This window comes from Herpailurus yagouaroundi, unplaced genomic scaffold (genome assembly GCF_014898765.1).
Source record: "Herpailurus yagouaroundi ecotype Mexico unplaced genomic scaffold, PumYag 28, whole genome shotgun sequence".
Classification (NCBI taxonomy): domain Eukaryota; kingdom Metazoa; phylum Chordata; class Mammalia; order Carnivora; family Felidae; genus Herpailurus; species Herpailurus yagouaroundi.
The window spans coordinates 107,455,608-107,469,482 of record NW_024412376.1 but is presented as its reverse complement, the minus strand read 5'-3'; the positions used below and the strand labels follow the sequence as shown (position 1 = coordinate 107,469,482).

Genomic DNA, 13,875 nt, shown 5'->3' with positions numbered 1-13,875 from the left:
CTCTATCTCTTGCTTCACTTTCCTTATTTATTGGTAATTTATTCAACTCCCTGTTCATTCCAATGAGAAAGCAAAGAAAAATGAAAGTAAAGATCTATCTTTTGCTTTTATTTTCGTAGTATTGATGTCGTGAATGTCTCTTATAAAACAGCAGGTTCAGGGAGGCTCTGATCAAATAGTCTTGCCTGAAAATAACGATAAGCAGTAAAACCTGATGACCGAGAGAGTTTTAATCCTCTGGCCCCACTCCAGCACAATATTTTTTTTTAATTCAAATAACAATAATATCAGAAACGGGTTTTTTAACTATGCCTGGAGTGTAGTTTCAGGAGTTCTTGGTGGGAAGGAGGCTTGCTTTTCACTCAGTGCCCTTTTCCACTATTTGCCGTGTGCTTGTGTAAGTTTCATTATAATAAAAATTAAACAGCGATACTGGCCAACATTTACTGTGCATTTACTATGTGCCAGGCCTTTTATATGCATTACCTCATGTAGTCCTCCCACCAGCTCGAACACATTTTAAGTTTCTCCATTTTATAGATGAATAAACAGGGGTTTAAAAACATATTCAAGGACATGCATCTATTGACCCAACTGATACTTTATGGGAATAAAATTATATGGTAGATGTAAAATGCTGCAAGACGTTATATTACCATACAAAGGCGAGGCAGGAGTACCCTATCAATATCGGAGCAAGTTTATTAGGTAGATGTTGGCCAGGCGTGCAACAGTAAGTCATGCTGAAATCTAGGCTGAGCTCCAGTCCTATAATCCTGAGGTTTTTACTAGTTCATTCTATAGCTTCCATTTCTCAACCGTCCCATTGAAGGATTTGTTTGAGGCTGGAGGTGTTAAGTGTGGGGGAGGTGTTGGCGACGCATGGCCTGTGACCTTGTTTACCAAAACTGGCCCCCCTTAATCCCTGTCCATCAGATCCAACGGTGTGTTATTTCTGGTCTCTTTCCTTCTCACACCTACAGAAATGAGTGTGGGCCGTTAGGGGAAACCAAGCACATGGTGGAACATTCTCAAATTTCCAGGTGGAACATTCTCAAATTTCCATGTGCATCAGCTGGGTGAGCTGAGCCAGCTCTCAGAATTTTGAGGTCTAAGAATCTCAAAACGAATTCAGCAAGGGCCTGGCTCTTTGCAACAGATCTTCTCTTTTCAAATCCCTGGTATATGTACACACCATATAGAAGAGCGACAGCAATTATGGTAGCCAGAGATGTAAGTGTAACGCACGCTTTCTGTGCCTTTCAGATTGTATTTTCATTTTGTTCAGTTTTCACGTTGAGCCGAGAAAAAAATTGGGGGGAGGGAGGTGGGGGGGCCACATTTGTGTGTCCTATATATAGCAGACATGATTTCCAGTGGCAAGGTGTGATAATTCACACACTAGCATGAACCTCAGAACCACTCTTATGTTTCATTTTGTGGTGTTCTCCCAGTCCTGACATTAGTTTTAGCCATAAAATGATGATAATCCTCCCTGGGAAGCTTCTGTCTTGGGAACAGATTGGCTTTTTGGGATGTAGTTTATTTCCAATCACTGTTTCTTCCACAAACAGTTATTAAGGACTTATTATGTGCTGGATATTCTTCGAGGCTTTGGAGACGGTGCTAAGAACAAACAAAGTAGGCTCATCCCTATTTACAGTTTCATCAAGGGAGGCGGCAATAACAAAATAAACAAGTAAATTATATAGTGCGTGAGAAGGTGATGAGTCCTATGAGAAAATCAAGCCAGGGGTGCTGGGGGGGTGGGAATTGCAAGTTAAATAGAACTCTTAAGGAAGGCCTCACTGGAAAGGTGACATTTGTGCAAAGATTTGATAGAGATGAAGGAATGAACTGTGTGGACACCTGGAGGACAGCTGTTCCAAGCTGAGGGAATGGTACATGCAAAGGCCCTGAGGCAGGAGGGTGCCAGACATGATGGGAAGGAGCAGGGAGGCATGGTTGGAGCAGAAAGAGCGAGAAGGACTGGAGTAGTAGCTGATGTGCTCAGAAAAGTAACAGGGGACAGATCCCAAAGGGCTTTGAACACTGTTGTAATAACTTTGGCTTTTACTCTATGAGATGAGGACCCACTCCAAGGTTGTTGGTTTTTTGTTTTTTAAATGTTTATTTTTGTTTGAGAGCACAAGCTGGGGAGGGACAGAGTGAGGCAGAGAGAGAGGGAGACAGAGGATCCAAAGCAGGCTCTGTGCCAACAACAGACAGCCTGATGCGGGGCTCGAACTCGTGAACCTCAAGATCATGACTTGAGCCAAAGTTAGAAGCTTAACCAACTTAGCCACGCAGGCGCCCCACCACTCTGAGGTTTTAAACAGAGGAGTGATCACTATTTGATTTCAGTTTCTTATAGAAATAATATTGATTGTGAGACAGGTTCCCAGAATAACCCATCAAGAATAACCCATCAAAGCCTGTTAAGCCCATATTACCACTGAACTGAGGGGTGCTAATCGGACTCTGGGAAGCCGAGCTCAGAGCTCGGGATCCAGGAGGTAGGAATCTGATTCATAGCTCAGTTGGGTGACTTTGTGCATGTCAGTCAACAGCTCTGAGGGAGAAATTTTCCCCAGCAGAAAAATAAGCAATACCTGGTCCCTGGCCTTATTTTGAGGACCCTCAAGTACGAATGGAACACAGAAGCATTTTGTAGGTTGTAAAACACTATATGCTGGTCAGGAGGGGTGGAGAGAAGAAGAGTGGTGTCATTATTATTTCCGGGGAAACTGAGTCCAGGACTTAAGTGAAATGCCCGAATGCAACATTCCCTTTGCCATTACTTATTAAGTAGCCATAGGAATGGGTCCCCCTCCTTCTCTAGCACTGGAGGTCAAGGAGAGGGACAAGGACCCAGCTGGTCTCAGTGGAAGGTGCCAGCTGGGTTCCCAGGTGAGCAGGTGAGCAGTTCCCAGGTGGTAACTTCCAGGGGTTTGTGGACTGAGGCTTCCACGGCTGGTGGGTGCAAGCATCCTGTCTCCCCTCATGAGGGCCCTGGAGGCCTCCCCTGCTCAGGCTGCCGGGCCGCCGTCGGCTAGCCCCAGACGGCCAACTTCTCCAAATAACCACAGCCCTCTCCTCCTCCCACCAGGCATTCCTCCTACGGAAGGCTTCTGGATGATCACGACTACGGATCCTGGGGAAACTACAACAACCCTCTGTACGACGACTCCTAACGAAGGAACGTGGCTGGGATGAGAAATAACTGTTCTTTATTTATAAGTGCTTTCCCAGTAGAATTAATACAAGTACCTGATGCGCATCGCGCGACAATCTTAAGCCCTGTTTTGTTGGTTTGGTTGTTTTGTTTTCCTCCCTCTCCTCTGGCTGCTGTAACTTCCCCTTTCTGGTACAAAAAGAATCTTTGTTTTAAGGTGAGTGGAGGCTTATCTGCAGCCAAAATGGGCCAGCCTGGAGCCGGAGCCACAGGCCAGACCACCGTGGTGGAGGCTTCTGGACCCACCACAGGATCCACTGGAAGAAGGACTGAGGGCCAGGGATTGAGTTGTTTTGTGTCGGTGGGGGGGGGGGGGGGGGGGTTACTTTGGGAGGGACTTTTTGTTTGTGGCATTTCTTACACTTTTATTTAGGAAATTCTATTAAATCTCAGTGAGGGGCAAGGAAATGAGTACTGGGAGGATTTCGCCCCGCAGGTGAGGAAGCAGGGGCTACTCGGATTCCTTTTTAATCTGTTTTTACCTAGTTGTATCTGACAGGATGCCTGCTTGGCTCTACGAGCTGGATCCCGGCTTCTTCACTGCCTCATTAATGGAAGAGGAAACTAGAAGGTGACCTGGAGGAGGCCAGCAAGCCGAAGGACAGTAGCATGTTGCTGTCAGAGCTCAGCGTGCCCTCTTATCTGTTCTCCCCTCCAGGCCACCCATCTCTGCTAAGGATGCTCATTCTAGTCGGCTGCGGCTGGGATCGCGGCCCCCAGGCTCTCCGCGGGAGAGGGCTGTGACATGAGTTTAGTTATCGGAGAGAAAGGGGGAGCGTGTGTGCCAGTGAGCGTGCGGTGGGGCAGTGGGGGAGGCTGGGAGGGCAGGCTGGGAGCAGACAAGCACTGAGTGCCGCATTAAGGAAACTAGGAATCGGCCCTCAATAACTGAGTCATCCACTGCTTGGAGGGGCGTCTGGAATCCTTGCTTTCTACCCATGGAACAGCTGGTCCACTGCCTTCCGGTCTGTTGGTTAATGGCTGTAAACTTTTTTTTTTTTTTTAAGGGTAAAGGCATTAGTCTATATGCAGTTGTTCAGGGAGGCAATTCCATAGGAAACAGACACCATGAGTAATCCGTGCATTCTTCCCATACACTTACCTCACTAATTCTGCCCTTTAATTAATGAGCACTCTTAGGTATACAGTCTTAAGACCCTACAACTTGAATTTTGAGAAGGAACCGATCATGTTTGCATATATCCGTTTATTGCAGGGGTTCTCAACCGGCAGACAATTTTGCGTCCCCCAGGAAACATTTAAAAATGTCTTGTGACATTTTTGAGTGTCACAACTTGGTGTTCCTAGTAGGTAGGGGCCACAGATCCACTAAACAACCTACAGGGCACGGGCTAGCCCACTGCAACAAAGAATCATCTGGCCCCAAATGTCAATAGTATGGAGAAACCATGAGTTACTGAAATGCCCATCGTTAACAAAACAGGACACTGCCAGAGTAGTAGTATTTTTTCTTTTTAATTAAATGAAACAATTTGTTAAATTGTTATCTAAAAAGTATTTAGTTTGTTGGCTTATGGGTTGTTTTGGCATGCGTGGCTGGCTGTGTATTTCTGTGTGTTCTCTAGATAGCTTTATTTCATGGCTCAAACTCTATCCTCCCGTAACACCTGATGTTAGCAAATGGCATCTCATGTCCTGATTGGAGTGGGAAACTTCTATGGTTTGGGAAACATAAACTGGGCCCTGTTTCAGAATGTGTTCTGTTGTCCCACAGTGTTTTAAAGAACTTGAAATGGGAGCAGTTTTTCTTTCTAAACTCGGACCTGCTGCCATGGCTCTGTTTGGTTTCCAGAAACTTGACCCTCAGGTCAACCTGTCACTCGCTGTGGTCCAGCAAGTACTGACATGAAAACCATTGTTGCCACGCTATTCACAGTTGCCAGGAGGGTTCCACTTTCCACAGCCTGCCATCCCACACTCTGCAAAGAAATTATTCTTCCTATTAACAATTTAATGTTTATTTCATTTTTGAGAGAGAGAGAGAGAGACAGAGCATGAGCACGTGAAGGGCAGAGACACAGAACTCGAAGCAGGCTCCAGGCTCTGAGCTGTCAGCACAGAGCCCAATGCGGGGCTCAAACTCACGAACCGTGAGATCATGACCTGAGCCGAAGTTGGATGCTCAACCGACTGAGCCACACAGACGCCCCTGCGAAGAAATTATTCTTAAATTCCTTCCATATCAAAGGAGAATGAGCAACCCCCAGAGGTATTTTACAATAGGACTAGGTAATGAGAAGTAGAGTGCCAAGAATTCTGGTATCTCTGATTTAAAAAAAAAAAAAAGTGGACATTCTCAGAAAAATGGCCAGGGATGACCAGTGGTGCCCCCTCTGGCCGTGATGGGCCTGAATAGTTGTCTCTCTTCCCTACTCTCATGCCCTTTATAAAGCCTAGAGGCTCTCAGTTTAGCAAAGGACAATTCAGTAAAAACAGGATATCCCTTTTATTTTCTCCCTCCACAAACATTTTGACAAAATGTCCATGAAACACCTTCAAAGCGGTGCTCTTCTGGATAAATACTGGGTCAGTCATTATGCTGGGTCAGAGGGACCAACCTCTTCCCAGGAAAAGCTGACCAGTTATGAACCACAGACTCAGTAACATCTGTCCTAACCAAAGTCTTCTGTTGTTCAAGAGTGATTGGTGGGTTTGTTGCTCCTGTTACTTTCCAAATCCTTATGGCAAAGGGAGAGATCTGGACCTCAGGAAGATCTGTTCGGCAAGGTGACAGCTTCCCATAAAAACTCGAACACTCCGTGTTATGTCAGTATAAACTACCATAGGTTGAACCTTATTTTGCCAAGTGCATTTTTTTTCTGAGTTGGCCAAAGAATTTGAACAATGTATTCAACATAGGTTGCTTAACACACACACACACACACACACACACCCCTGAAATACATGCTGATAATTGACGCCTAGACATCAGAGAGTCTGTTCAGGTCTACCCAAGGGAAATAGCTTCAGCAGATCTAAAGCAACCACATTCCTTCCAGGAATAGGACTAGGTCAATAAAGCGATAGAATGTCAGAGCAGGAGGGAGGCAAGCAGCCTCTTCGAAACCACAGATTGCAAATGATGAACAGTGGGATCCAACTTTGTCTTCTTTTCTCCTGGCCCCAGTGAAGTCTCTTGCCCTCCCTGGATGTCTGTCTTCATTTCTTAAATGAGGGTGTTGCTTTCACATTGACCTCACCCCACACTACCTCACAAACGTGTTGTGAGGATTAATGAAACGATGTCTAGTGTTTTCAGTTTCTGGAGAAAAGATATTTATGGACACTTAAAGTATTATGCAGATATATATAAGGGATCTCAGTTTCAGTTTCTTGTTTGTTGTGATACTGGTGTGTTATTTTCACTTCAATCTATCAAGCGACAGCTGTTATCGTAGCCACATCAGGCAGCTGTCACAGCTATGAGCTACCCCCCGTGCTGCTGACTGACTGCAGGGTTAGCTGTGCCCGGGACCAGAATGGTTTCGGTCTCCAAATGAAAAGATGTCCCAGGACATAGGTCTCCCGGACTACTGAGTTAGGATCCAGGAGGTTAGGGTAACACAGTATAGATACCTGAGCACTAACAGCGGTAGACCTCTGGCCTTCACCACCCCGAAGTTGTTCTGGGTTCTTTACGGAGTTGATTCTGGCTTGAAGTCATCTGTTTGCCCTTCGTCTTGCTTGCAAGGGTGCATGGTTCAAACCCTCACGGGTGGGAAATGAATTTTGCAACTGGGCCGTGTTGATTTGCACGTTGATTCACTGATTCACCTTCTTTGCCTTTAACCTCCTGTTGGCAAATGAATGTACCATTTCAACTTTGATTTTAAAGCATTAGTTGATACTGGTAATAGTGCTAACCAGAAGACCCATGCCAGCTTGCTTTCTTGGGGTGAGTTAGCCAACATCACTTAAAAGATGGAAAGATGTGCAACTTCTTTGATATTTGATGTAATTGTACCTACATTTGTTGTAAGACATATTGCATACTAATTATATCAATTAAAGTTGTTAAAAGCCTGCATCTGACAGTAGTGATTCACATTTTGATATGTTTTGTTATTCAAGCCATTGAGTCGCTCTGCTCATGTTAAGTAGCCTTGACTTGTTCTTAAAGAAAATCTACCCCACATCAATAAATAGCATTTTCTGCACGGCAGGAAGGCTTCTCTGATCTTGAAACAGAATTGAAGAGTGACAGAAACGAAACTTTCTAAGGAGTGATTTTCCTCTTAACAATACACCACGTCTTAGAAAGTAGATGTAAGAATAAACACTTTGGTTCAGTAAGTAGGCAGTGAGACAAACTCAAATCTTATTAAGGCATATTTGACATCAGCAAGTACATTTGATGCTTGCTGGCTCTCCTTCAAAAAAATTAAGTCCATCATACCCATCCTGACAGTTAAATAGCAAGCAATTTCAATCATTCAGAATAGACCATCAACCCTCAGAAGCTAACCAAAGATTATTCTGATTCTGAGAAGAACAGCAACAAGATGCATGCACTTTGCAACACAGGAGAGGAACGGAGCCACCTGTAAGCTAGAGCAAGTTGATTTGATGATGTGAAACTTAAGGTCAGATTTCATAAGGTTAGGTGCCTGGTTTCCAGTGGCACGACGTGGAGGGTTGACTGGGAAGAGTCTAGATGAAAAAACAGGACCAGACATCAAACAGACCCTTTCCTGTTGATGATTTGGCCATTTTTTTTGAGGCCCTCCATGGGCCCAAAAGCAAGTAACCAGTCCATGATTCCAACCAAGCTTGTCTGAACAGAATCAGTCAGAAAGCACGTTGAACGTGCATGGAAAGAAACGGCCTAACGGGTGGTGTTTACATATTATGAGTTATTGGGTCCCCATCAATATATTTTCCTATATGATAGCTTTTCCAAGTCAGATCATAACATGTTTCAAGTCTTTAGTAAGCTATCTGTGATGTTTTTACTCTCCTAAAATTCAGTAGTACTCACCCAGCTCACCAATAGCTGGCTATATTTTGATGTTTGTCAGAAAGCATTGAGTCATAAATGACCATCGAAAAGCAATGATCAAATTGGGAAAATGCCTGTAAGCAGTACGGTCTCTTCTTTTAAAGGACCTAATCTATGACAGGTACAGAATGGACTCCATTTACAGCACTAAAGCAGCATTAATCCATTGGAGGCAAGAAGTGTATTGTGTTCCTATTTTAAGCAAGATACTGAATATTTACTATAAAACAGAAGGAACGTAGTATCCATTAGGAACTTTGGGTACCTGTGGGCATTGTCTAATGTAATCCTTGGATCAACTCAGTGATCACTACACTCTCTCCATCTTACAGATGTGGAAACTGAGGTGCCAGGATACTCCATTCACTCACGCATGTACGGACTCCTTCCATGTACTCCGCAATGAATAAGATGGCCCCTGCTTGCCAAATATTTACAGTTTAGTAAGTGGCAGAAGTGGAATTCAAACCAGGTCGGTCTGTTGCCAGAGCCGTTGGTTATTTTCCACTCAAGGGGCTGGTTTCCGATCTAAATATAACCCAGCTCTTAAGACTCTCACACCTTCTACTAAAATGGGCCTTTCCCCGTCTTGTGAGGTACCCCCCTCAGCTATTTTAGGTGATCTGGAGGGGGTCTGGCATGCAGCCCAGAGAAAGCCCAGTCAGGTCCCAAGCACATGTCCCCTGCCAGGCACTGTCAACCTTTCTGCCAATTCATGCTGCCCTGCTGGGCTATGTTCTCTGCCAAGGAAGAGACTGCCTCTACTTACCCCCCTTCTGTCAGAGCACAAACACTGACCCGACTGTCTCCCAGAGTTTAGTGAAGAACCCCCCTCTTAGCTTCCACTTGAAGCCACCCTGCTCTCCGTAGGAGACCAGCGTGAATCCCCAGCAGCGTGGACTAGAAATTCTACCCTCAGAATGTCTTCCCCTTTTGCCCTCTTGTTCCATTATGTCACTAACTTGTCTTTCCTTGGTATCATCATCATAATGGCTTATTCTCACCTAACACTTACGATGAGCCAGATACTGTTCCAAGTATTTTACGTGGATTAACATCCCAAGGGGGTAGATCTTATTAATACAGTATTCCCATGGTACTGATGAGAAAACTAAGGGCCAAAGGTGTCAAAACTTCCCCAAGGTCACACAGCTGGTAAGTTGTGGAGCAGAATTCTGGTGCCAACCGTCAGACTCCAGAGTCCATGCTCTTGACCGCTTCCACAGAGCCCTCACTCAGTGCCCGAGTTCCCTGCACGTACACTCAGCCAGACATCCGTGTTTGAATCCAGTGTGGCCAAGGCCGGGCACCCGCTGCAGAAGCAAGGCCCCTACCTGAAGGGAGGCTTCTAGAGTCACCACAGGGGCCCCCTCGTAGGGCACCTGGCCTGGCAGACTCTGGGCTCCCTCTGTCAAGATTCTGGTCCTTCCGGACAAGGTCACCCACCTGACAACCTCCAGCTCAACAGCAGGGGACTCCGGGCTGACCCTTCTCTTGTCACGAGGCCCACACAGTAGCTGTGGTGAGACAGTGCAGAGCACTCCTGTTCTCCCACTAGCCGTGTCTGCCTCGGCACTTGGACAGAACTCACCACAGCAAACACTGCTGGGCAAAGTGCTGAAAAGCTCAAGCCCGACGGAAGCCAGGGGCCGTCGGGTGGTGTGAGAGACAAATGCTCACCCCTGGCCCCCATGCCAGGACACTGAGACCTGCCACAGGCATTCATCGGGGAAAACAACAAACACTTCCCCATGCATTCCTGGAATATATAAGAACATTTGAACACAAAGCTAAGGATTTCACATAGAAATCAGTCTCGCACAAACTTTTTTTTTTTTTTTTTAATTTTTTTTTTTCAACGTTTATTTATTTTTGGGACAGAGAGAGACAGAGCATGAACGGGGGAGGGGCAGAGAGAGAGGGAGACACAGAATCGGAAACAGGCTCCAGGCTCTGAGCCATCAGCCCAGAGCCTGACGCGGGGCTCGAACTCACGGACCGCGAGATCGTGACCTGGCTGAAGTCGGACGCTTAACCGACTGCGCCACCCAGGCGCCCCCCGCACAAACTTTTTAAGAGCAGGAAGAGAAACGGGTAGGGGAGCCATAGCAGGTAACTGCTGAAATTCTTGGGTCTCTGGGAGGCTGCCACTGTCTCAGGCTCCAGCAGTGAGGCAGGGGGTTCTTAAGAGCTCACTGGGGAGCCCCAGCTACCCCCACACCTGCCAGCAATGGTCTGGAGAATGACTTTCCCTTTTTTCCATCTTTCCTATCTCATGTGACAACGTCTTATGGACAAGCTCTAGCCAGAAGCCTGTAGGAAAGGGAATTGAAAGAAATGCGGTTTCCAGCTTCCCCTCTGTCCTGCAAAGGAGACCTTAGACAAGGTGGTGAGGATACTGAGCTGAAAATAAGTGAGCACAGTCCACCCTTCTTACTCCAGATTACAACTGGAGAGTAACAACATCATTTTATCCCTAAGGTGATGCAACTGTCTCTTACACACTCACCTGCCCCCTAAAAAGAAAGACACAGTATTCCATGTGTGACTTGAGCTCTGGGAACATTTACTCCCAGTCCAGATGCAATCTTCCTTTGATAGCCAATGACTTATATGCCAACTTATACGATTAACCACTTGATATTGGATAAGGGGCGGGGAGACATGGCAGGGATGAAGGAGAGAGGAGGAACTGATGAATACAAATAACAAATAGGTTGTAGGTAGATTAGACAAATAGAGAGATAGGCAGATACAGAGATATATCAAATTGAGGAAGAGAATAACACATAGTTACAAAAGACTTCCTTTCTGCAACTGATCACTAGACCTTGTTGGCACTGAGAACTTTCTTCTTCCACTAGCCTTTGCATGTTCTTTTACCCTAACATCTCATGTTTTGGCCAACGTCTCGTCTGGTCATGGGTCTTTACATGGCAGGGTGACTCAAACTTTCTGCCAAAATGTGAGTAAAGCTTGGGGACTGGAAAAGAAAGGGTGCGACTGAACTGGACCCTACAAACAAATGAACATGAGAGAGTGAGATGCCTATGTGGTCCATATATGCCAAATACTGTCCCTTCCCTACTTTCCTTGCTCTTTTCTCTCTCCACCCCCACCTCACCCACACACACACCAAACAAACAAACAAAAAATAGGGTAGAGAAGGGGTTCAAAACCATTGTCAACACTTAGGTTGCTGCATGCAAGAGCCCTGGGTCATTCCACACCCCTCATCCACCCACCAACTCCTCCCTGCCCTTCATCTCTGCTTGGGGTCTTCTGAGGAGAATAGTGCATTCTTCAGAAAGCCAGAACTTGATAAAAACATCTGCTAGGAAGAGAGGGGGAAAGTAAGAGCGAGATTTCCTTTCAAAGTTCCACCGGCCATTCCTCCCTCCACATCCCACCAACAAGCCCCCTCCTTCATCTCCCCTTGTGAGGAAACACCTGGCTGCAGATGGTCTTGCTGAACCATGATAACAAGCTCTGGAGCCGATACGCGATGAAATGAAAAACATTTAACTTACAGGATGAATAATCCCCGATGGCAATTAATCTCCAGTCCTGAGGCCCGGGGGCTGCATGAGGGGCTGTGCTCTCTCCTTCAGAACATTCATTTCTGGAAAGCAGCCAAGTTCACTAAGCAGCCCTAATCATGGGGCACAGCCTGGGAACCTTTGCCTTTGCCTCCACCCTCCAAGGGTTCCCAGCAATACCTGGCTGTTGGCCTCCTCTCCTCTATAATGGAAAGGCTGGATTTTATGTCTGTCTCCCCTAGGCCAGTTTCAATGCCCCCATGAGTTCAGGTAAATTTCTGAACTAGCTCCTTTGGGGCTGGACATCCTGAGCTATCCAGGGAGCTGACAGGTGGCTCTTCAAAAAAAAAAAAAAAAGTAAAATCACTCTTTCCTAGCCTCTATAATCTCCTGGAAATGAGGCAGCTGGTTCCCTGTGGAATAACAGGCTCTCAGTCCAACCAGAGTCAAAACCATCGACACAGGAGAACGGGTAGGCTAGAAATTCTGCCCCACTTTGTATCCTTTCCCCTCGGTTCCTTCTCTGTGCTTAGGACACTAGCTGTAAGAGGAGAGGGGGCCGTGGGAAACCAGGCTGCTACCTGGTAGAGGCATATGGGACTAGAGATCAACAGAGAAGCACTTGTTCATTGAGAGCCTCACTGTTTGCTCCATTAAAGTCCCCGTGGATTCCACTAAGGAATAGCCTGTGGTGGAACTGTAGCATTGGAAGCAAAAATTTCATTCATTCACCACTCAACAAACAGTATTCGTGTATACATTCTAGATGTATAAACAAATGAAACAAGACATGATCCCTAAAATAATACTCATCCTCAAAATGCTTTCAATCTAATAATAAAAAGTGACTCCACGCAGAGTGATGGGTACCTTGGTAATGTACAGGGTACTCTGGGAGCGCAGAACAGGATGTAGTAGAAAGATCTGAAAGTGTCCTGACAAGTTTGGTTTCATCTTCCTCATTCCCAGAGATCTCTCTGATCCTCAGTCCCCTACCATCTGCCTAATGAATTTCCTGGACCTGAACTTGCCCTCTGGGCTGTTCCTTTGAAGATCCATCCTTTACCATTAGTCCAAGATTTTATCTTTAGAAATCTTACTTGCTCTTTCTAACTGACCCGTTTGAGCCAAGGGTACTGGCTTCTCCCCAACCTGGACACGCCCAGATCAGCCCGTGCTTCCAGTGTTTGTCATGGCCCAGTGATGCCTCGGGCTGGAACTCGGTAAGTATTGTATCTCTCACTGCAGAAAGCAAGCCGGAGAGTGAGGAGGGGGCAGGGAGAGAGAATGTCATCCTATCCTCATCTTGCCACAATTTCCTACAGTAAAAATTCGCTAAGGTTCACCAAGGAGTTTAACTGGCCTTCCTGTGTCGTCTGATGGAAGAGAGGAGGACAGGAAGGGAAATGGCCTGTGTTGAATGCCTGTTAAGTGCCTACATGGTGAGGAAGGGTTTTTTAGAGACCAGAAAATTGAGGCTCAGAAAGGTTAAGTGAACTTCCCATGGTGACGGAGCTAATAAGAGGCAGAATCTTGATTTCAGCTCTGGACCTTCTTATTCCCAAGTCCATGTTCTATCTAGATGATGGTGCTTCTCAAACTTTAATGTGTACACAAATCACTGGGGGCGGGGGGGGGGGGGCGGGGTTCATTAAAATGAAGCTTCGGGGGTGCCTGGGTGGCTCAGTCGGTTAAGCTTCCGACTTCAGCTCAGGTCATGATCTCACGGTTGGTTTGTGGGTTCGGGCCCTGCTTCAGGCTCTGTGCTGACAGCTCAGAGCCTGGAGCCTGCTTTGGATTCTATGACTCTCTCTCTCTCTTTCTGCCCCTCCCCTGCTTGCGTTCTCTCTCTCAAAAATAAATAAGTAAAGTCTATTAAAAAATGCAGCTTCTGATTCACAGGTCGGGGAGAAGGGGTGAGAATCTGCATTTGTAATAAGCTCCAGGTGGTGCTGATGCTAGGGGTTCCCCGCTGCCCCCTGATGTTGAGCAGTAAGGCAGTGGAAGAAGCAGCTTTCTACTCATAATCCCAGGTAGACCCCAAGGGCCCGACAGGGAGCCATTCTCAATAGGGCCAATAC

At 46.2% G+C, this 13,875-nt stretch overlaps 1 protein-coding gene across 2 annotated transcripts in view; it reads left to right on the top strand.

Annotated features, from left to right (window-relative positions):
- Positions 1–4,295, top strand: part of PARM1 (prostate androgen-regulated mucin-like protein 1) — a 110,542-nt gene extending 106,247 nt beyond the window's left edge. Inside the window, exon 4 of one of the 2 annotated variants that reach the window (XM_040481163.1) lies at positions 3,110–4,295. In XM_040481163.1, coding sequence (XP_040337097.1) covers positions 3,110–3,194 — 85 coding nt within the window. In that variant the 3' untranslated portion in view covers positions 3,195–4,295. The remainder of the gene's footprint in view (positions 1–3,109) is intronic. The other variant, XM_040481164.1, reaches the window with a different exon arrangement.
- The last annotated feature ends 9,580 nt before the right edge of the window (positions 4,296–13,875 follow it).